The sequence below is a fragment of the Corylus avellana genome, chromosome 2, assembly GCF_965113065.1.
Source record: "Corylus avellana chromosome 2, dhCorAvel1.hap1.2, whole genome shotgun sequence".
NCBI lineage: Eukaryota > Viridiplantae > Streptophyta > Magnoliopsida > Fagales > Betulaceae > Corylus > Corylus avellana.
Window position 1 is genome coordinate 40494742 of NC_142491.1, and position 27489 is coordinate 40522230.

General features: G+C 33.5%; 3 protein-coding genes across 10 annotated transcripts; all 3 read left to right on the top strand.

The window, feature by feature from the left end:
• The first annotated feature begins 11023 nt into the window (after positions 1 to 11023).
• LOC132167271 (uncharacterized) lies at positions 11024 to 13185 on the top strand. 2 transcript variants are annotated; one of them, XR_015911332.1, is made up of 3 exons: positions 11024 to 11540; positions 12214 to 12526; positions 12688 to 13185. XR_015911332.1 is itself a non-coding variant. In XM_059578184.2 (2 exons), exons 1-2 carry the CDS (start codon positions 11069 to 11071, stop codon positions 12291 to 12293), a joined length of 552 nt encoding a protein of 183 aa, XP_059434167.2. In that variant the 5' UTR covers positions 11025 to 11068; the 3' UTR covers positions 12294 to 12648. The 2 variants fall into 2 exon arrangements, 1 of the variants encoding a protein (XP_059434167.2); XM_059578184.2 differs by lacking the exon at positions 12688 to 13185 and having other exon boundaries at positions 11025 to 11540; positions 12214 to 12648.
• A 2040-nt stretch (positions 13186 to 15225) lies between these two features.
• On the top strand, positions 15226 to 18928 carry LOC132186738 (uncharacterized). 7 transcript variants are annotated; one of them, XM_088512957.1, is made up of 3 exons: positions 15226 to 17466; positions 18408 to 18483; positions 18605 to 18928. In XM_088512957.1, the coding sequence occupies exon 1, from the start codon at positions 15404 to 15406 to the stop codon at positions 17144 to 17146; it is 1743 nt and encodes a 580-aa protein (XP_088369083.1). In that variant the 5' UTR covers positions 15226 to 15403; the 3' UTR covers positions 17147 to 17466; positions 18408 to 18483; positions 18605 to 18928. The 7 variants fall into 7 exon arrangements, with proteins under 7 accessions (XP_088369083.1, XP_088369084.1, XP_059456776.2 ...); XM_088512958.1 differs by having other exon boundaries at positions 18655 to 18928; XM_059600793.2 differs by having other exon boundaries at positions 15226 to 17181; positions 17279 to 17466; positions 18408 to 18928.
• Positions 18929 to 22745: 3817 nt separating this feature from the next.
• GPX3 (glutathione peroxidase 3) lies at positions 22746 to 27096 on the top strand. The gene is made up of 7 exons (XM_059600756.2): positions 22746 to 22960; positions 23435 to 23511; positions 25404 to 25465; positions 25567 to 25685; positions 26040 to 26207; positions 26318 to 26358; positions 26931 to 27096. The coding sequence occupies exons 1-6, from the start codon at positions 22817 to 22819 to the stop codon at positions 26348 to 26350; spliced, it is 603 nt and encodes a 200-aa protein (XP_059456739.2). The 5' UTR covers positions 22746 to 22816; the 3' UTR covers positions 26351 to 26358; positions 26931 to 27096.
• Positions 27097 to 27489: the final 393 nt, after the last annotated feature.

Genomic DNA, 27489 nt, shown 5'->3' on the forward strand with positions numbered 1-27489 from the left:
AAAGAGGAGCAAAATACCAAAAAAAAATTAATAATAAATGGACAAAAAGGGGGACCACCAAGCCAAGAGATGAATGGATAATAAGGTTTTTTTTTTTTTTTTTTTTTAAAGCAGCTGAGAAGTTTAGTTTGGTTGGCTTTAATCTAAAATCTTGCATAGGAGTAGCTTGTCACTATCTTGGTGTATTTTAAGTAGAAAAGACTCTTTGATCTGAAAATACAAGGTTAATTTGTGCATATATTGGGGGCTCCATGGTGTGGATATACTTTGGGGGCTTTTTGGGCTTCTTAGCAACTGAGCTTTGAAGTTGCGATCCTCTGGTAGTTCTCCAATTTTCTTGGATGGTTCCCGTCAACCGATCTATGAGAACTAGTTAATTAGTTGAATTGGGTATGGTGGTTGATGGACCACCAAGGTTGGGCCTTAGAGACTCATCGGCAGTACGGCCCACATTGCCGTACGTTATTATTGGAAATCATACTATATATATTCGATTTTTTATTTGAGTAATGTTAAAAATTACAATTTTATTTCAAAACTATTGATCCTACAATGTTAAGTGGCGGTTCCAACCAACTATTGATTTTTTTTTTTTTTTTCAATAAGGATTATTGATCCAAGGCTTGGTTAAAATTGTCACATCGATCAACACTGTTGAATAAAAATTGAAGTTTCTAACATTTTTATTTTACTGTTAGCATTTTGAAAACTTTGATATTTGGGTTTGTCCTAATGATTATACACCTTGCAAGCTTGATAATGTGCAATTTGATCCAGGCCTTTGCTTCAAACCGTTGCTATTACAAAAATGTTGTATGATTAGGACCCTAAATATATTTATAAATGGAAAAAAATAATAATAATAAAAAATTAGAGTATTACAGTTTTTTGTTACAATCATGTATAAACTAACATGACGGTTCATGTGACAATGTCACAATCAAAATTAATTATTTAATTGCTGATATGGTAAGTATCACGTAGGCTTACAAACTGATATGACAATTGAAATGGCACTGCCACGCCAATTTATAAAAGACTTAGAGAATGCTTAGTATATGAAATAAATCCCTAGAATAGAATAATTGTTCATATATATAGATAATATAATAGTTATTCCATTGTTTGGTTGGTTGGTTTTTTATTAATGAGAATAACTATTTCATAGGAATGACTATTCCACAAAATGAGGAATTTCCTCTCATGTGGGAATAACACATCAATCATAAATTTACCTCCTTTATAAGTTGCTTTAATTTGTATAGAACAACTTCAATATTGGTGTATATATGGCCGATTGATCAGTACTCTCAGAAATTCTTGATGTGTTACCTCCTTTTAAAGTTGGTTAGCTTCTGAGATTCACAACATTAATTTTCGTGCTTACAATTAGTCACGAAAAGTGTTACACGTTCATTTTAAAAAAAAAAAAAATTTTAACAAATTCATACAATTTATGTGGGGTCAAACATATTCAATAGTAAATTTGTTCATATCTTATAAAGAGAAAAACAAAAAATAGACAAAATGAAACCAAATATTTCTCATTTATCCAAATGGGTTGCTGTTATGATATCATTTTCTAATAGCTTTCTTACTTGTATTTTTCTTTTACTGTATCTTTCTTTGGACAGTGGCAAAGATCCGCTATATATATATATATATCGGATTGGAATTTGGAGGTGTGGGTTGGGGGACAAGTTAATTGCAGAAAAAAACAGGTTTGTTTAACTTTATGTTGTACAAACTATGAACCATTATCATCATGCATCACCTTCATGTTGGAAGCAAGTGCAATCCATTCAAATCACAACCAACAAAATTTTTTTTTTTTTTTTTTTTTCTGGCTCTTCTGTGTCTACAGATAAAGATGAACAACTCTATCCTTTTTATAGATGTTATGCCTGCCTGCCTGCCTGCATACACTATTCTGCTGCAATTAATAGCTTCCATGAATTTCACAATCATATACGTACACCTAAGAATAATATGTTTTACTTATAAAAAAATGAAGAAGATTAGCTGAAGCTAGCCGAGACAAATTGATGGTGTCTTTGAACAATGAATATGGAAGGGTTAGAGGCATCATTGAGTAAGATACGGAATCAAATCTTTAAGGTAGAAGCATGCACATGACCGTTGAAATCAAGGTCTAGCTACCCATATCCATATTGTATTAATTAATTATATAAAATACATGGATATATATATATGTATGACATGGTGACGCAGCCTAGCTATGTAATTTACTTTTTTAATATATTATTACCCTTTTACAGGCTTACAGCTACGCTACAGTGATTTGGAATTGGACCCATTTGTCAATTCTCACTCAACTTCCCATCACTTTCCTTAATTATATAATAATATTAGTGCTATTATATATATATATATATATATTGAAATATAACATCTCTTAAGTACACCATAAGACATGTAGTTTCGTACGTATTGGTGGTGTTAATCAACATTTTGGTGGCCATGCATATGCAGGAGATTGGTCATTCATGCGGGTGAAGTAAAACTCAGCACGCCGGCGTTGTCTGTATCACGACCCCATTCATGCAAGCTAGGAACCCGGCACACATTTTTTGAAATTTTTTTTAAAAATTTTTATAAAAAAAAAAATATGATAGTTGAATGAAAATAAGGCGGTGATGAAATTTTGAACAACGAGGAATGTGTGATACAATATTTTTTTTTGTTCATTGATCAGCTATAGACTACAAGATTATCGTGTGAAAAATCCTACTTTTTTGTTGTGTACTAATTGTTTCCTTGGTTTGAATGGTTTGAATTGCATGTTCATCTTAGAAGCAAACAAGTTGATTTGACTCAAATCAGATCATTTGAGTCATATTATAATGATTTTGAGTACCACTTTCTTTTTTTTATACCTACTTTTACTTTGGTGTGCTTACATTACTTAATTTATATATAGTTGATAATGATTTTGTTTTTCCTTTCACATAGGTTAATTTGGGTTTGCAATTTTCAAGACGTGCGGTTTAAAAATAACGATTTTAAAACATGTGATTTGAAAATGCGATTTTTAAAAACACATTTAAGCATTTGGTAAAATCACCGTTTAGTCTTTAAAATTATTATGATTTGAAAACGCAAATTTTCTTTGTTCTCAAATTGCAATGTTTAAAAAATACACTTTTAAACAATATATTTCTTTTTACAATTTAGTTTAAAATCATATTTTTAGCGTATGAAATCGCAGTGCTAAACATGTTCTAGAACTAATGAAATCGCTCAACATTATATTGAGTTGGGACACAATTCAAGTTGAGGCAACTCTATGAATAGGCTTGGTTTTCTTTTGTAAATTTTTGTTCTCCGGTCCGACTTGCAATGCCCTTAAGTCTACCATCCTTAATGATTTTTAGAGACTTAGAGTATGTTTAAGATTGCGTTTAAAAACTTAAAATGTATATTTAGTGCCTAAAAAGATGTCCTAAACAAAAACCTGACTTGTTTTGTATAAAATTTCAAAAGTACTTTGATTTTTTTACTATAAAGGCTTGTTTGAGATTGCATTAGAGAAGGTAACAAGTATTTTTAATACATAGAAAGTTGTGCCAAACAAAAAGTTTGTATGTTTGGTAAAAAATTTCAAAAGTATTTATTTGATTTGGTTTGGATAGGGGTTGAAGGGTCTTATGACAGTCATGCCCCTACTCATGCCTTATTTAACTACCTTTATTGGCGGTCAAAATTCTTGGTATTCATGTCGAGAATCCATAGTACTACGTCAACCATTTAATGCATTCCCTATTTATTTATGCTTTCTTTGTTTATTTTTGGGCTTATTGTTGGGTTGCCAAGCCCTTTTTTGTTGTAGTCCTTAAAAAAAAAAAAAAAAAACTGCTATTTGTTATTTAAATCAATTATTGGATCTTTAATTCTTTAAAACCCACATCTTCACCCAAATGTGTTATACATATCTCATAGTTGGTTTTTAAAAAGTTGGATGAGAGAAGGAAAAGAGAATAATGTCGGTCAAAATTTTTGGTGTTCGTGCTGAGAATCCATAGGACTGCATCATTCATTTGATACATTCCCTATTTATTTATGCTTTCTCTATTTGTTTTTGGACTCATTGTTAGGTTGCCCAGCCCTTTTTTTGTTATAGTCCTTTAAAAAAAATAGAACTGCTATTTGTTATTTTCTTTTTGTTCTTTCATGCAAATTTTTTTAAAATCGACCATTGGATCTTTAAAACCCACATCTTCACCCATGTGTGTTATACATATCTCATAGTTGATTTTTAAAAAGTTGGATGAGAAAATGACAAAAGAATAACGTTTAGACTTTCTCTAGATAAAACATTCAGCTGGAGTAGCTCATGCATAAGCAACAATGTATTGTAATGTAGCAGAAGAATCCATTGTTTCAACTACTACAATCATGTATTTCATTGTCCTTTAAAATAAATAGTATTTTAAGTTATTTGTTAATATATTTATTTTGGTAACAGAAAAAATAAATAAATAAATAAAAACACAAACAAACATGTCCGCTTCTGCAATAAGTAGTTCAATGCATGATTCCAACCACAATAGCCTAGCTAGGGTTGATTACCCATATTTGTTTTGATTTTTTGATTTTTTGATTTTTTTGTTAAATCCTTACTGAGAAAACAAAAATACTGAAATACCTCCTTTATAAAATAAAAAATTAAAAAAGGGAAAAAAAAATATATATATATACATGCGTGGCCATGGGTCGTTATTTTTCTAATTATTGTTTAAAAAATTTAAAAATTAATTTGTTTATTTTATTTTTAAAAAAACAAAGAGTATATTTGTACTTTTATAAATTTGATGAGAGTATAACGAACAATTACATGATAGTTTAGGAGATCAATTAAGTGAAGTTTCTTCAAAATTTATGAGTAAAGAATTAACAAAAAAATTCCAAACACAAAATACAAGTTGGTCAGAATTGTTCTAGTCGATCAGATTGTTGGGTCAATTTAGCTATAAAACACTAAAAAAAACTCAATTCTTTCACCTTGAAAGCACACAATGTCCCAAGTCTTGTTTTTTCCTCTGTTTTTTAATAACCCAAAGGAGACCCACATGTATGCTTCACTGGATACCAGGACAAAAAGGTTTTACACATGATGTCCATTAACAATCACATTGCAAAAATAATCTCCACAAAAAAAAAAATTTTCTTTTTTTTAGTTCTATTGTTGAGTTAGATTTGGAGTACTTTCTTATCCTCTTGCAAGGCACAGGATCCCTATTTCCCCTGTGGTCCTCAAAAGGCATTCCTTTTTCATCAGAAAAGTACTTGGCTAAAGAAAAAAAGATTCCTTCCAACAAAAGCAAAGTGAAGATCATGAAAACACTTTGTGGTGTGTTATTTTGTATACATCTTTTTCTCTCACAATTGTTGTCTATGGACCACCTATTTCTTTACTAGGGTTTTTTTTTTTTCATATTGTTTAACTAGTTTCCAGTTTCAAGAGCAGCAATCATTTGGGCAGGGTTAGCTAGAGACCAAGGGCAATTATAGAAGAATTTTGTATACCATAAACTCATCTAATAATTTTCTAAAACTCATGGGTGTGTGACAGGTGTCATATGATAACGCTTTAAAGAAAGCCACACTTTTTTTTTTCGTGGTCTCTCATTTTTTTTTATTTTTTTTTTCCATTATGAAATGCTTAGTATTCTTTTTCTCAAACATATATTATTCTTAAACAATACCAATCTACAATAGAGTCAAGGTTCAAAGGACTTCAATCGATAAATCACTATTTATTACAAAAATTCATAGTTGATATATATAATAGTAAATTTAATTATTTAAAACATATGTTTTTCTTTGTTCTGTATGTAACAACAATAGTGATTTTTTTTAACGGAAATTTGAGGATTTCATTGATTAAAGATCATGAGCATAAAGCTCTTACCGTACAAAGCATAAAATTATGCAAAAATTATAATCACATGCTATGAGGTTATAAAGTCATAGATACAAACAAAAAATCTTACAAATAAGTGTTATCTATAACTTCAATCTTCCGCTAACCCATTTACAAATATAGTTAAAGAACATATCTACTCCGAGCAGACTAAATCTAAGACGTGAATAGCCAAATTTTCTACCAAAAATTATTTAAACCAGCAAACCAGCCGTGAGAGATAACCCATCACACCTAATTATCCAGGCCATAAGAAATAACTCTTCACACCTAATTATTCCTCATCACTTATGACGACAAATCTAGAGAGAATGAACATCTTATTTAAAATAAAAAATACAAACAAACAACCAACAAGCAGCAGCGGCCGGGAGGATATGAACGGCACAACACGGTGGAAGGTGGATGGACTCGTAGCGGAAAGGCTGAAGTTGCTGATCTGGTCGGAAAACACCTACAAAAAAAAAAAAAAAAAGTGGGAGGGTAGGAGGTTAGGAGCGGGGAGAAGAAAGGGAAGGGCCCTCCTCTTCTCAAAACTGTTAAAATTTTTGTTTTTTTTTGTCTTTTGTTATCTCTTATCAAAAAAAAAAAATAATAATAATAATAATAATAAACAAAACAAACACAAAACATTCCTAAAAATGCATCACGTTACATTATAACACTTTTTCAAACCAAAAACAAAAAACACTATTCAAAAACACATTAACAAATAGAGCCAAAAGAAACACTTTAAAAGATTATAAATTAAAAAAAAAAAAAAAAAAAAAAAAAAGGTAAAGTAAAAACACATCCATCAAAGAGTTAGATGTCATTTTTTACTGAGAAATATTAAAATGATATTTGAAAATATAAGAATGTGGAATGAAATATTCTTTGAATGGCTATTTTTTTAGAATGGCTATTTGAAGTGTTAGATCCTTATCATATACTCTCTAACACCAAAGTTATTATATTCCACCTTATTTCATTCTTTATAAAAACTATTCTTCTTCTTTTTCTTTTTTTTTTAATGAAATAGTTATTGTGCATACTAAACAAAACCTTAGTCTTATTTTGTGGGTATTACTCTAGTAGCGTGCTTTACATCCGGGGATGAAAACGTTGGAGAATCAAGGGTCGAAGCATGTGGAACAACTTCACTCATATCCAATTTCGGAGCAAGAGAGGGACCGGAATTTATCTTTATGCTGTTAATTTTTCTAAATGTATGAAAATAACCATAAGGTTTATAATTATATATGAATTGGGAAATATTTGAAGATGAAATAGGGTTTGGTTTCTTGCTCAACCAGACTTCAAAAAGTTCATAGCAACAAGCCTTCCATTTGGCAAAGTTTTGATTTTAGATTGGGGACCAAGAGAAAGAAAGAGAAAATGATTTGGTATTAGATGGTTTTGGCCTTTCTTTAGGCCTTTGAGGGGGAAATACAACTAAATTATGTCCCTACTATATTAAATTTAACCAAATTCTGGTCAATGACAAATTAATTAGTAGAGGTTGTTTGGAAATATCAAGTATGGTTCAGTTGTGTATCACCATTTTCCAACTAGAAGGGGTTGGGAAATCATTAATTACTGTCCTCTCTTTCTTTTGCCCAAAAAATAAAATAAAAAGGAAAGGTACCATATAACTTTTCATGACATAAATGTTGGTACTTGGTATGATATTTGACAATTTGTCAATTACATGTTGGTTGTTTGGGTGAATTTGGGTGATGGGTTTTTGGCAATTGTTTTACCAAACAAAAGGTAATATGTTACTTGGTCTGGTCACCAATGACCATTTGAATATATATATTTTATTTGGTGCAATGCTTTGAAAATATATTTAAATCCAACATAAAATACAGAAATTAGAAAAACATAAATAGAAATGTAAAAGGGTATATCGAGAATTCGATTGAACTGACATATGTCATTAAAATATGTGATTTTTATATCCATTTTTATTAAGATTAATTGAGTCATTTTTAAAAATTCATAAAAATTATGTGCTCTAATAGCAAATGTGAAGTTAATAAACTGAAGTGGAGTAATTTCCTTGGAGTTACATTTTCTCCTATTGACCACACTTTTTTATAACAACCATACCCTTAAGGTTATCTAGCAGGCTTATTTAGCTCCTTCTCCTAAAATAAATAGGAGGAATATTACGATTTTTCCTAGTGTTCTCATAATCATACGTGGAAAATGTTATCTAAAAAAGCATAAAAAAAAACTTATTTTACTGGTCCCTTATGTTTTTTTTAAGAAAACAATATCTAATTAGGATCAAAAAATACCAAGAGAAACCATAACATTTCTCAATAAATAAATTTGGACCCCTAGTAGAACGACTCTTATTTTTCTGCTTACAATCTCATTCACTCCCCTACCCCTTCAATTCATCAAAAACTCAAAAATTGTTTATGTGAAAGGTCATTTGGAGATGTATTATTCATTGAACCTCTGCAAGCAATTTTACTAGCAACTTTTCATCTTATATGTTTTCGCTACTAATCTTCTATTACACAATGGCAAAGACCCTCATTGGTAGACGAGTGCATCTTCTGTGTGGACGTTGCACAAAAGTCACCTTTTGTGCAACCCACACAATGAATGACAACCCCGCATGTAGCAAATTATAAAATAGATATGCCTACATCTGATTATATTCTCATCAATTCATCGTAAATCAAAACCAACAAAGAACAATCCTTCACGCCCAACCCAGTTCACTGGATGGAATTTTGGTCTGAAATTGTGCTGAAACCAGCCACCGGCACACGCCCAATCTACCGGCGTTGAGTCCTACTAGCGTAGGACATATATTAAAAAAATATATATATATTGTTTTTTGGTTAAATTTTTATGAGTTAATATTTAGTTTCTAATGCCTCAAAACTTTTTTTTTTATTCAAAACTAAAATCTAAGCGTGGAAGGTGAACCCTTTAGGAATGGTATCACCCAAAAGAGATTCGATCATCCTAAATTTAGTGCTAATACCTCAAAAATTAATAAGCAACTAAATTTAGGCTGGATGCGGATTCTTGAAGTCGACTGTGCAGGGAAGAGCAGCGCAGGTTGGGCAGCGTGGGCTGGGTAGGGAAGGCTTGTTGCAGCAGAAACCGTCGAGCTTAGTTTGGTTTTGTTTGTTTTGATTTATGAAGAGATTATAATCCAATGTACCAAAACTTATCTTTTAATTTGTAACATGCTGATTTGTCATTTACTGAGTGGGTTGCACAAAAGGTGACTTTTGTGCGACGACCACATTGAAGATATTCTCTTAGTAGACTGGTAGTTAATTTGTGGCCTATTTTGTTATACTAATGGGCTTACATTTCTCTTCTTGTGGTGTCATTTTTTTAAAAAATTTCTAGCCAATAGCACTGTATTTATTTCTTCTGTTTGGTAACTTTGGTGTATCTTCTTTTCAAAGGGATGGCTGTCTTGTTAATATCCGAGTTACGGGCAGAGTTCCCCTTGTGTCCAAACGCTTCGAAAAGGTCCCTTTGCTTATGTGGAAAGTGAATTTCCCAAATACAAACAAAACCGATAGCAACATCAACATCAACAACGTGGTGGACCCCACCACCTTAATGGGCCCTACATTAGCTGTTGTCCTACTTCAAGTCTAATCCCAAACCACCACCACCACGTGTCCACTTGTTAGTTTTGTCAATCATCACCTCCACCTGTACAGCTGTCGCCGTTCACATTATCAATAGCAACCCACATCCACATGCAGTCATGCATGTCATATATATGGACACATATTCCATTCATCATCATCATCATCAAACCCATACATACATTCCTAAATGAAAAAAATAATAATTTAGTGGAATAATGGAAATCATTTCAAATAAATTTATAATACCTCTCAAATTTTGTTTAAGTTAGGGGAGTGTCTTTTATCTATAACTTTTACTTTAATTTTTTTTTTTTTTTAAATTGACATGATAGTTTTAGTAAAATAATTAAGTAGAAAAGTATGAACTCCATTTATTAATTCTTTGTATTTTTGTCTTTTGTTTTATGTTCGGAAAATAAAAAGAGAAATTATTGGTATTAATAATTTGCTATATATATATTTTTTTATATTCTCTTAAAAATTTAATAAATCAACTAGTAAATTTGTGGGAATTCACATAAGTCCACAAATAATATGGGAGAAATATGACAAAATATGAAATATTGACACTAATCATTTCTCAAATAAAAACATTAACAAATAATTCAAAACACAAAACACTCATCTAAAATACACAAACCATGTCCCCAAGGGGCTTAATTAGCAGTGGATTACGCCTCATGAAGCGGAGGTCACTAGTTTGAATTCTCCGTCCCCCTTCCCTTGTGTGGATATGTCAAAAAAAAAAAAAAAAAAAAAACACACATACCATTCATCCAAACTCAAAAACAATTTTGATATTTATGTCACGAGTAATAATATAAGGAGCACTAGAGTCTTCATAGAGTCATTCCAAATATGATATAACTTTTAAAATCATCAATAAATTGAAATTCAATAATTGACCATATCAAATTCAATAATGATTTTAAAAATTACATCACATTTAGAAAGACTATAATCTTCCTTATATCATTATTTTATAATCACATATAACACTCTTTTTTTTCAAACAAAAACAAAAACAAAAAAAATAATAAAAAACATGTTAAATGACAAAGTTTGTAGTCGGCTTGGTAATATCCAAATATTTCTATATGGCATTTAAGATTAAAAATCACATTCAATCTATTATTAGCTTTATTTTCTCTGTTATAGAAGATACTTAATATATATTTATGGTCTAAATGATTAAAATATACATACTTATGGAAGGTGCTTGATATATATATATATATATATATATATATATATATATATATATATATATTATCCACATCTAATTAAGTTCTATTTCGGTGGAGATAAGTCCGAAATGTTTGCTCAGAAAACAAGAGATAAGCACAAAATTTCGTAAAACATTTATTTTTCAAAAATAAATTAGAAAAAAGAAAAAAGAAAAAAAAAAAAAAAAAAAAAAAGCTGTTAGCCTTCTGCTTTAAAAACAGCCTTCCCACCTCTCACAAACACCTTACAGAGAAAGCTGAGAGACAGAAAGAGAGAGATGGGAGGCTTTCCATGTGAATCTGAATCTTGGGTTACCTCCACAACCTCAGTCCACCAAAGCCCAGAAAATGAAGCCTTGGAAAACCACCACCAAAGCACTTCTACTGGGTTTCTCAACCAAGACGAAGAGTGGGCAAAACTGAATATTAATAACACGAAGAAGAAGAAAAACCAGGTGTTGCTTGAAGGCTACGTGGAGGCTGCCGATGAGGACGATCTGACGAGGACCAAAAGCTTGACGGGTGAGGATCTGGATGAGCTCAGAGGGTGCTTGGATCTTGGCTTTGGGTTCAGCTACGATGAAATTCCTGAGCTCTGTAACACCTTGCCTGCGCTTGAGCTCTGCTATTCCATGAGCCAGAAGTTCATGGATGAGCACCAGAAGTCTCCGGAGAGTGCTCAGTCGCCGGCCACGGACTCGTGCTCGTCCGTGTCGAGCCCGATTGCCAACTGGAGGATCTCTAGTCCTGGTGAGTGATTTGGGTTCGTGGTCTTTTTTATTTTCTTTGGAAAATTTGAATTTTTCTTGTTAGTGGGAGGTCTTGCTTTGGGTTGATGGTTGATCTGCTTGGGATGGCTTTTGATTAGAATCATGATCTGGGTTTCTTTGATATTTGAAGGGAAATTTTGGTTATCATGGTGGTTTGGTTTGCTTAGGGTGTTCTGTCAACGAAATGTTGACCTGGTTGCTTCGATTTTCGAAGTAATTTGGCTTTAGATTGTGAAAGTTGGTTTATTTGGTTGATCTTCCAATGTGTTTTGTGATCTTCCAATGATAACTTACAGTGACCAGAGTTATGTGTTGAGTCGTGTACATTGTGTAGATCACTATATTTTAGATGCCTTTTTTATACAGATAAATGTTGGCTAGATTACAAATGAATTTAAGGGTTAATTACTTCAATGTTTGGCGCGGAAGAGAGACATTGCAACCCCTGTGGTTGTTTGGGGGCACAATTCAAATTGATTGGTAGTTAGATGGGTAAATGTAATTTTTCTTTGTTTATCATACATGTTCTTGATCATAGACCTTTTATTTTTCCTGAATTCATTTCCAGTTTACTTTGTGAGCGTCTTTGCGACTTTCAATTCATATAAGCATCAAACATCTGATTCAAACTTTCTGGTGCTTTTCCTTTCCAGGCGACCATCCAGAAGATGTCAAGGCAAGGCTCAAATTTTGGGCGCAGGCTGTGGCATGTACTGTTAGATTATGCAGCTAAAAGAACTAATGGATTCATCAGCAGAGGAAATCATACATTTTCTTTACAATTGGAAGCCGTTAGCCTGGAGCTTCGTGTGGAGCTTGCGCTTCACTTGTCCTCCGGGACTAACTTTTTTCAGGAATGAATGTTCCTGCTATTTTTTAGCTGGAAATGGACCTGCTAAAACCTGTTGATGATGATGGGTCGGCTTTAATGAAGAAGAAGAAGAAGAAGAGGAGGAAAAGTTTCAGGTTTGAATTTAACCAAAATCCAAAATGGGTCTGACTTAATTTTTCCCAAGCTAAGATTTATTATTTGATGATCGTTGTATCCAGCACTTGAAAATAAACAATGAAATGAATAAATTTATCCATCTTCAGCATGTTCAATTTACTTTTAGTCAGTCTTATAGGTGGCTGAGAATTCCAAACTTAGCTGTTGGCTCTATGCAGCAGCGAGAGCCTCCATTTTACAGCTTCACCAGCCCCTTGCAGACCTCTGCATTTGCTGAGGTAACTAACCATTAACAGTTTGTGATTCTTCCGGTGCTCGCTCTCCTGACCCCTATAATGAAAGTTATATGGCTTCTATGATACCAACAATGCTTAACTTGTGCTAACTTATGGTTATCCATCCTATGGATGGATGAATGCCCATGATTCAGCTGCTACTGCAGGAGCAAGGGGAAGAGGGAGAAAAAGGAGTGCTAACTTGTACATCTTCATTCATCACTTCATTTCCCCAACTTATCTCAATTCTTGTGTCACTTTTGTATCCAGAACATGTTTACTGACACTTAACCTTTTTGTTGTTGATAAGTTAAAGCTTGTTTCTGCCAAAGGTGTCAAACCCTGTAAGATAGCTAAGAAATCGAAAGAAACATGCCTGAATTTGGCATGTGATTTTGATAGATTATCTGCTTGTTTCTTTATTGTTAGTAGCAAATTGTACCGAAGCATCTAGAGGCAGCGGCTGCTGGCTGCTGGCTGCTGCCATGCTTCAAGAGAATTACTAACAAATAATGTGGTATCAAATCAATTTTACCAAAGCATCTAAATTCTCTCATATGAGAATTGATGTGTAGTCTTTCCAAAGCTTCTATGGTTCATCAACCTTTTGAAAAATCTGCATCAGATGGGTCATCACTCATCAGACAGAGTCCACCCTGGATTCTGTAAATTATGGAATATTTGGCGTTCAAGTCTTTGGAATATTGTCATCAGTAATTTCGCACGTTCTTCCGCTTTCCTTTTCTTACGCGGTCAAATATAGTTCTTTGGACGCACGCAACCATAATTCAAACGTTGAATAACGGATATTCTCGGGAGGATACTTACATTACTTTTCACACTGGCGTTTCAAAAACATAATCATCATTGACATTTCCTTTCCTTTTTTAATTCAAAATTTTATTTGAGTGGTCGGTTCACGAGAGGGAACTTTATGACTTTCTGAATATTGAATGAAGCTTCCTATTTATAGAGAATTATAGGGGCATTAATTCTCTGTTTCAGTCATTAATTTAGAATGAACGGTTACGAATTAATCATGTAAACTAACATTGAAAAAAAAAAAAAAAAAAGGCAGAACAAAAGAATGGGGGTGGTGATCAAATGTTTAGGGTCGTTGATTACCCAAAATAGCGTGAGGGTGTGTCAGGCTGTCGGCCATTCCCAAAGGGGTAGTTGGCCTCTCCTTCACCTGTAAGAGGATGGTTGGCCTACCTCTTTAAGGGGAGGGATCCTCCTCTCAAAGTTTATTTAGGGCTGCCGGACCACTCTTTAGGAAAATGTTAGGTGTTCTAGTATTTTTTTTAGTATTCTCTCAATTGTGATGTGCTTTTTAAAATTACCAATAAATTAAAAGTCAATAATAATAATTTCAAATTCAGCGATAATTTTAAAAGTCACATCATAGTTTTTTTTTTTTTTTGACATGTCCATCTAAGGGGAGAGGAGTGATTCGAACTAGTGACTTTCACTTTATTAGGCGTGGTCCATAGTCAATTGAGTTACTCCTTGGAGACATAATTACATCACAGTTGAAATGACACAAAGAGAACACTAGAAGAACACCTACCTTCTTTTGGTTATTATGAGAGTGATCTACCTATCCTCAAGCCTCTTTTGAAGTAGTTGGCCACTTCTAAAATAGTTAATTGTGTGGCGCTAGTCACCCTAAATTCATCATCTTCTTTTGATTTGCTTGGCTCTTTCTCTTATGCTTGTTGGCGTGGCTCCTTTTTAGCACTTCATTGCAAAGGGAACAATTGGGATCAAGAGAATGCTTGTTGGCGTGGCTTCTTTTGATTTGCTTGGCTCTTTCTCATTTTACTTTACACAAATGTTTTTATTTTAATTCAGTATTGATCACAAAGTACATTAAATAGTACTCAGCTAATTGATATTGTTTGTTTCCACAGTAAAAAAAGAAAGAAAAAAAGAAGTTGTTGTTGAGGTGTTCGAGCCTCTTTGGGTATCTATTAATCCCATACATACCATAAGTTTGACGATATAATTCAAACTAGAGTTGTGCATAAATCTGGTTCGAGATTTTCTCTATTTTCAGCGAAATAGAGAAGAACTATTGTATGGTGCAAAAGTAAATTAGTGTATATGTTGTTACGTGGTGAATATTACGTTACGTTATTTAAAAATTTTAAATAATGTGAAATTATGTACAACATTAGATGCGACAAAATAAAAATTTAAAATGTAAAATAATTCATTTTCATCTGAAACGGTGAGAATCCTATGAGAGGATTTTAAATAACCCTTCTCTGGGCTTATTTAATGATTAAAACAAATTCACCTAGAATACATCAAAAGAAAAAATAAAAATAAATAAATAAATAATTGAACTATGGAATAATGAATAAGGAAGATTAAATTCCAAGGCCCATGCTTAGAAATTATATCACATTATTGGATATGGATCTTGTGTTAGGAGTTTTAGGCCCAAAATTGGTTTCTAGTGTTAGGAAAATAAATGAAGTTGAAGCTCTGGGCTTTCACCTCGTTACTTGTTCAAGCTTGATTTTAATAAATAAATCATAAGAAACTTAAAGAAATAGTTCCTTGGAGTCTCAGTATTGTTTTGGACGGCCCTCTCACACCCAAATTCGTCTAATGATCCTCAGAGCCAAACATGGAGCTCCCGCTCTTTCTTCAAACCTCTTCAAAATCATCCGATCCTCTCTCAATGCCTCTTCATTTTCTTTATATTCGAAGCCTTATCTCACCACCCCAAAACCCACTCCAAGAAGACCCACTTCACTTGCGGCACGAACACCCTCGCAAATTTCAGAGACTGTAAGTTCTTCTGATGTCAGCTTAATCTGTTCTTTACTTTCTACCCAAACCCATGAATCCGCAATAAATCTTGATAATTTGTTGGAGGGTTTCAAAGAAAAGTTGAACTCTAATCTTGTGCTTGAAATTCTGATGAACTATAAGCAGTTGGGTAGGATTAAGACCTTGGAATTCTTTTCTTGGGCTGGATTGCAAATGGGTTTTCAGTTTGATGACTGTGTGGTTGAGTACGTGGCTGATTTCTTGGGTAGGAGGAAGCTTTTTGATGATATGAAGTGTCTTTTGGCGACCGTTTTCTCGTATAAGGGGCGAGTTTCCTGCAGGGTATTTTCAATTTGTATAAGGTTCTTGGGTAGGCAAGGGAGGGTTAGAGATGCCCTTTGCTTGTTTGAGGAAATGGAATCAAAATTTAGGTGTAAACCTGATAATTTTGTTTACAATAACATGCTTTATGTGCTTTGCAAGAAGGAAAGGTCTGAGGAATTGATTGATTTTGCGCTTATGATTTTTAGGAAAATCAAAGCGCCTGATACATATTCCTATAGTAATATTCTTGTTGGTTTATGTAAATTTGGTAGGTTTGAGACTGCATTTGAAGTTTTTGGTGAAATGCATAGGGCTGGCCTGGTTCCTACTCGGTCTGCTGTGAACACTCTTGTTGGGCAGTTGTGTTTATTGAGTGCAAAAGAGGGAGCTGTCCAGAAAGTTAGAGTTAAAGATGCCTATAGACCCTTTACCATTTTAGTTCCAAATATGGGTGCTAACAGTGGTGCTATACAGCCTGCAGTTGGAGTGTTTTTGGCAGTTCATGAGATGGGTTTATTACCAAGTGCATTTGTTATAAACCAGCTTATTTCAGAACTTTGTCGATTGGGTAAAACGCAAGAAGCTGTTAATGTGTTGAAGGTTGTTGAGGATAGGAAGCTGAGTTGTGTGGAAGAGGGTTACTCTGCTGTCATACAGGCTTTATGTGAATACCGATTGGTAGAGGAAGCTAGTTATTTGTTTGGGAGAATGCTCTCCCGTGGCATGAAGCCAAAGTTGGTAATTTACAATTCTGTTATTTCAATGCTATGCAAATTAGGAAGTTTAGATGATGCTAAACGGGTTTTTGAGATTATGAACAAGAAGAGATGCCTTCCAGATAATTCGACCTATTCTGCATTGATTCATGCTTATGCTGACGCTATGAATTGGGAAACTGCTTATGGCTCGTTGATTGAAATGTTAGGATTGGGCTTGTCTCCACATTTTCACACATATAGTTTAGTGGAAAAACTTTTGAGGGAACATGGGCAGTTGGATTTGTGTTTCAAATTGGAGCAGAAGTTGGACTCTCAGATATTGCAGAAGCTCTGTAAAGCAGGTGAACTAGAGGCTGCATGTGAGAAGCTAAAATCAATGGTTGAAAAGGGTTTTTATCCATCAGGCTATGTAAGGGAGGCTTTTGAACATGCACTTCGAAAGTGCGGAAAATTGAATATAGCTCGTGAATTGCTAGAAAAGATAGATGGACGAATGGTCGACTGCAAACCTGATGAAATAAAAATAAGCTCTTAATAAGCCATCAACAAGAAGTCATTATCAGAAGAATAGTGAGTAGTAGAGTTCTATTCTCATTGTTAATAGTATTTCTATACACGCATGTGACAACTGAAATATTTGAGTATATGTGTACTTGAGCTATGCTAGATTGTTCCTTGCTAGGGGCGAGCAAGAAAATGGAAACCCGACCCTCTCAACATCACCTAACATAAACCAACTTTGTTGGTTTCTGACAATCTAGTGGTTTCTAATAATCAATACGGCCTTAAGTTTTGGGGTTTGGTGATCCGACACACTCGAGCTGCTCAGCCTCAAATCTGAAAATCCTATGTTTGGTAAGTGTTTTGAAAAGTTTTCTTTTGGAGTCGTGATTCAGAGCACACGGCGTGCTTAGCACGCCATGCAGGAAATTTTTTTTTTAATATTTTAATGCAAAAAAAAAAAAAAAAAAAAAAATTTGCACTGGCATGCTTGGCACACCGCGTGCTCTTTTACTTCACCCTTTCTTGTGTGTTTTGATGTGACAGAAAGTTGAGGAATGTTTTATGTGGGATCCACATTTGAAAGTGATGTTTGTGGGGTATGCTGAAGAAAATTGTTTGGTAAACTTTTTGAAAAATGTCTCTTGGCCGCAAGGCGTGGCCACACATTGCCACCCCATTTGTCCTATTGAGGGTGGCCGCGTAGTCACCCCCTCTTGGCTGTTGGCCTCTATTCTAATAGGGTGGCCGTGCGACCCTCTCTCTCTCTTTTCTTTTTCTTTTTTTTTTTTCTTTTTTTTTTTCTTTTTTTTAGCAAAAAATAAGCATGTACTTTCTTAATATTTCGAAAAAAGTTTCCTAAAAATTGTTGTGTTTTGCAAAGTGGTTTGTATTTGATTGTTTGAGAAGTGTTTCGTTTAATAACTTGTTTTTTTAGAAGTGTTTCTTTGTAAAGGGGCTAACCAAACCCCTAAAAAACATCTCGATCTGGTTTTCTAAACCAAATGTATTTTGCATTTCATCTACATTTATCAACCTTTTTAAGCAAGTTAAGCCGCATATACTTTTTAATATGGTTATTTGATTTTTCTTTTAAGTCCTTATGTGACAACACTTGTTTTCTGTTTTGTTGCTTATGCATTGCATGACTCTCTAGAAGAAACACTTTTTTTTTTTTTCCTTTCTATTCTATCTAGAAGAAACACTTGCTTCAATCAAGTTTCGTCTTTTTTCTTAACCAGTTAATCAATACCAAATGCTAATAAGCACTACCCTTTTTCTTCAATTAAGTTCAGTCTTGCTTCACCCAGTGACACGGAAAAAAAAAGGATCAAAATGGAATCTCTGACGCCTTTAATCCTTGCAAGGAAGGTATGCATTTCTCTAATTCTTAAGAAATAGGCAGTCTTCAGAATCTTCTTCTTGTTGACATTTTTGGTTTGAAACTCAAAGTTGCAAGAATTGATGTTATCCCTGAAATTCATCCTCCTAGGATATAGAAACATCACAAATGAACTGATCAAGGCAAACACCTGTGGTCAGGTTGCACCCTGCGTGGTTCTGAGCTTTGGAATCAAATTAGATGGACATGTTTTTGAAATTGTTTGAAGGTACGATAAATTTGTCAGCCTGTTTTAGTAAGTCACTTTATGAACCTTTGCCTTCTACTAGTTAGAACTATATATCAATAGTGCATCTGTGTGGGCATCCATTGTGTGCTGTGTGCATTTGAGTGACTTTCTTCTTTTTGTGATAAATTAAAAATGTTAAAAATATGCTTTTGGTCCCTCTAGTTTGTTAGGGGTTTCAATTTGGTCCTGCAACTGATTTTTTTCAATCAAATCTTTATTTATTTATATATTTTTTAAGTCGTTTTAATGTAGCCCACTTCCTGATGAGAATGCTACCAATGCTATGGAATTTTCTTAGGGGGCATGTTTTTTATGACATGGCACACTCAATGGTCAATGTGCATTAATGGGATACCAACATAGCAATGCATCTGACATGTTTAGCCTCGATTTCATAGGCCCGTCTCACTCACTCTCAATTTCAATGGGATGCATATTCCAGATAGAAATGTTAAGGGTATTAACTCTTTTATTAACAAATGGATATTAATATGATGTAGAGTTTATTCATTGGTATTCGTAGCATTTTTTTTTATTTATTGTTTTGATCATCTCCAATGAATAAGTTTCACATCATGTTAGTACCCATATATTAGTAAAATAGTTAGTACTCCTAGCATTTCTCTATTCTAATATAGTGTGTGAGGAAAGGCTTACCTATTAATGAAGTAGATTTTTGGACGACTGGACCGGCAATGAGGCTCTTACAAAACAGAGAAAATGGTTATCGAAAAACCGTTGGTTTCCAAGAGACTCGGGACGCTTCAATATTTAAATCAGTAAATTTGTTGAGAGAAAAAATTGAATAGAGATTGTTTTGGCGAGTGATGACAATCCCTCATTTTGGAGAGAGTGGCTCATTTTTACAGAGAGCCTTTTAAATATGATCCATAGATGCCTCCCTCGTGGCATGCTTAGAGTTGTCTAATTATTTTCATATAGTGGGGTGCACGCAGTAAATTTATTGTACCGACACTTCTCATGTGGATTATCACATCAACCTCTTGCTAACATTAGGTCAAGTGGTGAGTGTATGAGAATAGTGCATTGCTAGAGCCCCATAAGGTCATTTATATAAATGATCTATCTTTTGCATAATTGACAAAGAACCTCTCTTACTGCTTCAAAAATCATCCTCCTTACCTATTTAGATTTGTAATAAGATCTTGAGCAAAGTTGTCTTTCTATAAGATGAATTTGCTTAACTCATCCCTATAAGAGCATTCACATTAGTTTATGCATATTTTTATGCAAAATGATTAATCAAAACACACTTTATCTAGATTAACTAATGAGTTTTAAAAGACATCATACATCCAATTATCTTTTTTTTTTTTTTTTTTTTTTTTTTTTTTTTTTTTATCTACATCATTTAAATATTATTTCATTATTATTATTATTTTTTTATAAGGATTGTATTTTTTTTTCTAAAGATCCTATTTTTTTCAACTTTTGGTAAAAGAGAGATGCGGAGAGAGAAATAGTATATTAATGAGATTGATGGGTGAAGAGTGCTTGTTATATGTACCGGTACACTATTCATAAATGCAACAAGAATGTATTTTATATTTGAAATGTATAATTCGATGCATAGGGTTTTTTTATAGAAAAAAAATAATAAAAAATAGTTAAGCTAATGTGATTGCTCTAAAGAAAGCAAATCTCTATGGTCAAAATTAGAGATTTCTCTCTCTCTTCTTTTATCTTTTGCCATAGAACAATATATCATGAGTTAAAAAGTGCTATTTTTAGAGGGCCTTTATTTCCTAGGCAACCATATTAATGGTCTCTAAACCATCTAACTGGTCCTGAAAGATCAACAAGTGCATCAAAATCTAAACAAGAAAACTGAAAAGGAGCTATCAAAACAAAGATTACAAAAGTTCTAAAAGCAGAAGAGAGACTTTCTTTTCAAGATCTTAGATCAATTTCTTCCAAACCAAACGTTGATTTAATTTGTAAGCTTTGGTCCTTATTTTAGGATTCATTGCATCATTACCCAACATTATTCCTTATTTTGATATTGGGCACCAACCTTCCTCAAATTGAAAATTAGAGTGTATTTAAAACCAAGAAATAAGGTAGAACAGTTGAACTACTCTTTTTCTTCCAAAGTGGATTACTTAGTCAGAGTAATGGAGCATTACACATTTCTTACAGGATCGTTTTAACCAATTCTTTTTTTTTTTTTTTTTTTTTTTTTTTTAAAAAAAAGGACTATTTAAAGTCGGTTAGAAATGCCACATGTTATAGGATAGTTGTGAGGAAAGAAAAAAAAGGCGGAAAATACATTTTACCTCCTCTGAACTATTCATACATTTGCACTTTTAACTCCAATGTTTAAAAAGTGACACTTTACCTCCCCCCCCCCCTTCTCCCAAATAGAACTTCCAAATTGTTGCAATTTGACCATTCTAATTTTTTTTTCCCAAAATGACCCCATCCAAGGTTAAAAAAAATTAAAAATTAAAAATTACGAAAAAAAAAGCCCAAACCGGCCACCCCTTAATTTTTTATTTATTATTATTATTTTTTTTAACTTGGGATGGGGGCATTTTGAGAAAAAAAAAATTAGAATGATCGAATTGCAACAATTTGGAAGTTTGAGGGGTAAAGTGTCACTTTTTAAACATTTGAGTTAAAAATGCAAATTAGTAGATAGTTCAGGGGGTAAAGTGTATTTTTCCAAAAAAAAAAAAAAAGTATATATAATCTATTATAAGACTAATATCATATACCATATGTTTATTTCATAATGTTCATATGATAGTCCTGGCCAACAAAATCAATCCAAGAATTAATTAGAATTGTCACATTTACATTGCTCTCACAAATGTAATTTTTAACAATAATCTGATTTTAAAATACGCTATTTTTACCTGCATTTAAAAAAAAAAGGTTAAATACTAAATACCCCCTGGGGTTTCGTTGCTTTATTTTTTTTTCTCCTAAGATTTGATTTTTGTCACAGGAGATCCTTGTGGTTTTGATAATAAACCAAATTAGTCATTTTGTTAATTGACTTAACGGAAATCCACATAGACCAATCAAATGTTGACACGTAGCACTTACTTAATTTTTTAAATTAAAAAAATGTATTTTTTTTTAAATAAAAAAAATTGGTTGGCCCACCCCCTTGGCCATTTGGGGGTGGCTTTGGCCATTGGCCACCCCCATCTGGCCGGATGGGGGTGGCTCGGCCACCACCAATGGTGGTTGGGGGTGGTTTCGGTCACCCTCATGGCCAAAGAGGGTAGCCAAGCCACCCCCAAATGCCAATTTTTTTTTTCTTTTTTTTTTTTTAAAAAAAAATCACATGAAAACATTTGATTGGTCCATGTGAATTTTCGTTAAGTTAACTAATGGTCAACTGACAAATAATTAATTTGGTCTATTATTAAAATTATAGGGATCTCCTGTGATAAAAATCAAATCCTAAGAAAAAAAGCTAAAGCAACAAAACCTTATGAAATATTTAGTATTTAACCCTAAAAATAATTGCATAACGTGTTAATTGAGTCTATTTAAAACGTTTGTCAAAATCACAAATAGATGACGACATGTGCCGAACAATCTGGGCCATCTGGCTGCTCATCGGCCACGTAAAATTAAGGGGAAATTTCAGAAAGCCCCCCTGAACTTCCAGCCAATTTGAAAAACCCCCCCTGAATTTTCAAAACTCTCATTTAGGCCCCCTGAACTTTGGTTTTTTCTCACTTTGGACCCTTTTAACATTAAACTACGTCATTTTGTATCCTAAAATTAAACACCTACCCAGCCCAAAAACGACGTAGTTTAATGTTAAAAGGGTCCAAAGTGAGAGAAAATCAAAGTTCAGGGGGCCTAAATGAGAGTTTTGGAAATTCAGGGGGATTTTTCAAATTGGCTAGAAGTTCAGGGGGGCTTTCTGAAGTTTCCCCTAAAATTAACTCACCAACCAACTTTCACCTGCCAACGCAACCCCTTTAAATATTCATTAAAATCCTAACAGCAAGAATAAAATTGTCAACTTTGCATTAACAAACCTTTTGATTTCAATTGATGCGTATGGGTTGTCTGGATTGTTGACTAGCATGCGTTTGTTGGGAGTAACCAACTGGGTCGCTCTTATCTTTCTTGGTATTGCTTTCTTGTACTTCTACGGAAACCCATCTTCTCATCCTTCTTCGAGTATGGCTGAAGATTCATCCAAATCCATATACGATTTTACGGTCAAGGTAATGAAATGGGTTGTGTTTTTGTTTTGTTTCTTTCATCTGTGTTAAGCTCATTTTGGTAGCTGTGAAAACTGGAGAAAAGAGAGAAAGAGAAGTTAATTGATGCTTTTTGATGTTTTGGGTACCCAAAAATGATAATGTGTTAGGCTCTTGGCTGGTAAAGTCTATTTGGTTTGAGAAATTGAGGATTTGTGGAAAAGAAATCAGAACTTGATTTGGTCAACTTAACTGATGTGTGAGGCCATTTGTGGAGCTTTTTTTTTCTTTTTCTTTTTTTTTTTTTTTTTTTATGGTCTCTTTGTTTAATGTTTTGTGAGATATATGCATATATTTATGTTTTTCATCCTATTTCGTAAATTCAGACGGAAGAATATCGAGTGAAGGCTGTTTTGGTGTTTTCAATCAAGATTTCTTTTTTTCATTTGGGCTTTTATTGTTTACAGTTCTTTATTTGCTATATGAATTTAATGGCAGGATATCCGTGGAAATGATGTTAGTCTGAGTGAATACAGTGGGAAGGTTCTCCTGGTTGTCAACGTTGCTTCAAAATGGTATTCTAATCAAATCTGTTTTTCCTTGTGAATTTCTTGATACGATCCGTTCCTGGTTCACCTTATGTTTGTGTCTCTGTCTGTATGTGTATGTTAAATGATTCATTTTTACTGGTCTCTCTCTTTGCCCGACGTTTGAATTGATTGCCAAGAAAGTGGTGCAATTTGAAGTTTTACATTTGTGAGATATCATATATGTTCTTTTTTTCAACTCCACCGTAAATTGTTCTTCTTGTCCGTGGATCTTGTAAATGTTCAATCGCCTCCTTTTGGAGGTAAACTACGAAGCATTCATCATTGCTTTCTAGAATCTGGGGTTCTTATATCTACATTAGCTGGTAGTATTTATGATGGTCTGTAGTGAATCCTTTCTGTGCGATTTGTTTATTCCTCTAATTTGATTGAGGCACACATGACACAGTTACCATCGTCCATGGGATAGGTAAGCATCTAAACAAGACCTGCTTAAGTTTTGGCTATCATACTGATTGAGATGCAATGTTTCAAATTCGGATAGTTTGTAAGATCTGACTAGAGTTGGATTGAGATTGCACTTGGTAAGGTTGATCTAATAAAGATCAAAATCCAATTTAAAACTTTGGACAAAGATAACTTTCTCATCTCTGCGTGTGGAGTTTTTTATGCATATCATTTACCTTTGGATGCTTGAAATTTTCAAGGTAATATAGAATTTTCAAGATTGTCATAGGCCAGGTGATGTTCTCTTTAGGGTTTTGCTAACGGGTGACACAATGCTTTTTTAAAAACCTTTTTTTGGAAGAAAAACACAACCCCAAATTTGTGCTGTGCAATAGCCTCACCAACAAATGTAATTTTTCATTTTAAAAATCCTGCATTGCAATTATTAATGGAGTAATTAAATAGTCCTTAACATGTGCCTTTATGGCATCCGTTAATAGGACTGTTCTCTTTCAACTAGATTTTCTGCACTTAAGCATTTATGCTATTTCCACAAAGAAATGGCTGTTCTGATCAACCTGTTTCCCACGGTAGGACTAACAGTTGAATCCACCAGGTAAAAGAGGGGGATATGGAAAAAAGAAGTTATTTTTGCTGTGAAAGCAGTAATTCTCTTGTCTTAAAAGTCTATGGTGCCTGGAAAAGATATAGATAGAAAGGATAAAAGATGTCCAAGAAAATTGGTTCTCCTATCATCCTCCATCTGTAACAGGAGGCCAATAGTGTCAATATATGTTATATATCAAAATATATACATATAGTTGGATTTGTAGTTGGATCATATCAAATCCTTATATAATCCAATCGATTGACCACTGTATATGAAGAGTCTGAGGAGTCGATTGGCCCAAAAAGGTTCCACAATACAAAACCCTCTTGAGGTCACATGTGATACTTGATTGCATATATCACTTCAAATGTTGCTTTGGGTTCAGACCACATACTTATAGGAATTGATGACTTCTCGTTATTGTCAATTTCAAATTTAACGTCTTCTTCAAAGAGATGGAAACCTTTTTTCTCTCTTCTTCTCTTAATTAAACATCTTCACTAATTAGTTGATATCAGGCTGGACTCTTTTCTCATCCTCCATCCTAATATTAACTTAAAAAAAATGAGTAATAAATAAGACATTTAGCTAGTCAAAAAAGAAAAGAAAAGAAAACTGTGTTGGTTAGGGGATATTGTACGAGTGGAACCTTTGTGAGGCAACTCTAGTATCTCTTTTACTTGAACCCACTTAGATCAAATGGTTGCTCCTTGGGGCTAATGAGAAAAAGTTCACTAATTTTGATTTGGATCTTCAATATATGCTGATATCTATCACCTTTGTTATTCATAAAATATATATATCAACTTTGTGTTGTATATTTTGCTTTCGCCATTAATGGTCATCATGGTTATTGTTGCAGTGGTTTAACACAAGCAAACTACAAGGAATTGAATGTTTTGTATGAAAAGTACAAAAGCCAAGGTGTGTCTTTCATTCATTCAAAGTAATGTAATATATTTATTAATGTGCTTCATTTTTATCTCTGAGAAATTGATCATTTTTGTAAATTTCTTTTTTGGCAGGGTTTGAGATCTTGGCATTTCCTTGCAACCAGTTTGCAGGACAAGAACCAGGAAACAATGAAGAGATTCAGGAAGTTGTGTGCACAATGTTTAAAGCTGAATTTCCAATTTTCGATAAGGTAATTCCTCTTCAGTGAAAGAGTAAAAAATTGACCATGTTTTCTTCAGTAGTCCATATATGAAGTGTTTGATTATTACTTGTGTGGCAAACACTGAAATTGTGACATTTCTATGCATTAATATGTAATAACATGAAAAGCTGATCTTTCTGCATAGGTTATACATCTGGTAAACATTATTTTCTTGGGATAGGTTCAAACTTTGACATCTCCTTAGCCAAAAAGCAATTGAATTGATATTGATAACAATTCTGTTATTCGTCTCTTTGTGGCAAGTATTTTGCCTCAAGGAAATTTTTATTTATTTTTTAATTAAGAAATGCATGCTAATTTTGTATCATCTATGTATTATAGATTGAGGTGAATGGGAAGAATGCAGCACCCATTTACAAGTTCCTCAAATCACAGAAAGGGGGAATATTTGGAGATGGCATAAAATGGAACTTCACAAAGTTTCTAGTCAACAAAGAAGGAAAGGTTGTAGAGAGATATGCACCAACCACATCACCTCTTAAAATTGAGGTTAGAACAACATCTTCCCTTCTTTCTTTTTTTTTTCTTTTTTTTTTTCATGTTTGATTCTGCCCACAACTGTAGAGTGCAGCTGACTGTTATTTCATTCCCTCTTGCAGAAAGACATCCAGAATCTATTGGAATCATCTTAAGTACCAAGGTTTGATGCCTTAATTTATGTTTTGCATTGGTGTTAAAAAAAAATGTTTTCTGTAAGACTCTATTGGTTACCTGGTAAGTTTGTATATGGATTAGATGTTGTTGCAGAGTAGTTTTGCTGTGATGTTATAGGGTTTTGGCATTCAAACCATAGTGGCTTATTCTTTATCTTCGTTGTACATGTCAGAATCTCTCTCTCTCTCTCTCTCTCACAGACACATACGTACCAACTCATCTGGCTCTTTTCTGGAGAGTTTTAATCCTCCTCCCCCAAAACATACCTCCTATACCAAGAAAAAGAAGCCGCCATTAATGGAGTTTCACTTTCTAAATATGAATGAGAGCATATTTTAATTTAATCAATATGTCTTCCCATTCAACCCGAATTCAATTATGATCAGCATCCAAAATGCATATCAGTGCTTTCAATATTGGTAGCTAGTGAATTGTTTTTGTCAGAGCAGCCTAGAAAGTTGTGGTAGCCACTCATTGAACTACACTTATTTCCACTAGTGAGAAAATTATAACAAAATTTCATCACTTGATTGTACCTATTTTGTTTTTCTTCTGCAGGACATGGATATATCGACTCTGGGATTTCCTTGGAGTACTTGGGTAGACGACTGCAATATACTTGTGATTTGTGAAGTTAAATAATGTGATTATAGAATATGCACTTGATTAATCAACTGAAAGTCTTTCTTAACTTAATCTTCATGGTGATATTTGTATTTTTTTATTTTCTGCCTGTGGTTTAATAGTGCTTAGAATAATAAACATACAAATAATAATTTGCCATTGTGCATTTGGGGGTGTGCTACCAGAAAAAAAAGGTTCATATAGGGGTTGGGGGAGTGGGGGTGGATCTTGCATAAATATTAGAGAATTTTACCTCAATGCTAATGTGCTTTCTGGAATTTGGTGAATTGAATAGATAATTTCCTTTGTTCAGAATGGAAAAGACCTTCATATTCTTGTAAACAATCTCCAAACTTAAATCTAGGAAGATTTTCTTTTTCCATAATGTGAAATAATTCATGCTTACTGGTTTCTCCCAGATTTTTTAGAAAATATATTTTATTTATTTTTGAATCAATTGTTCCATTAGAGGATTATACCTAAACATGGATAT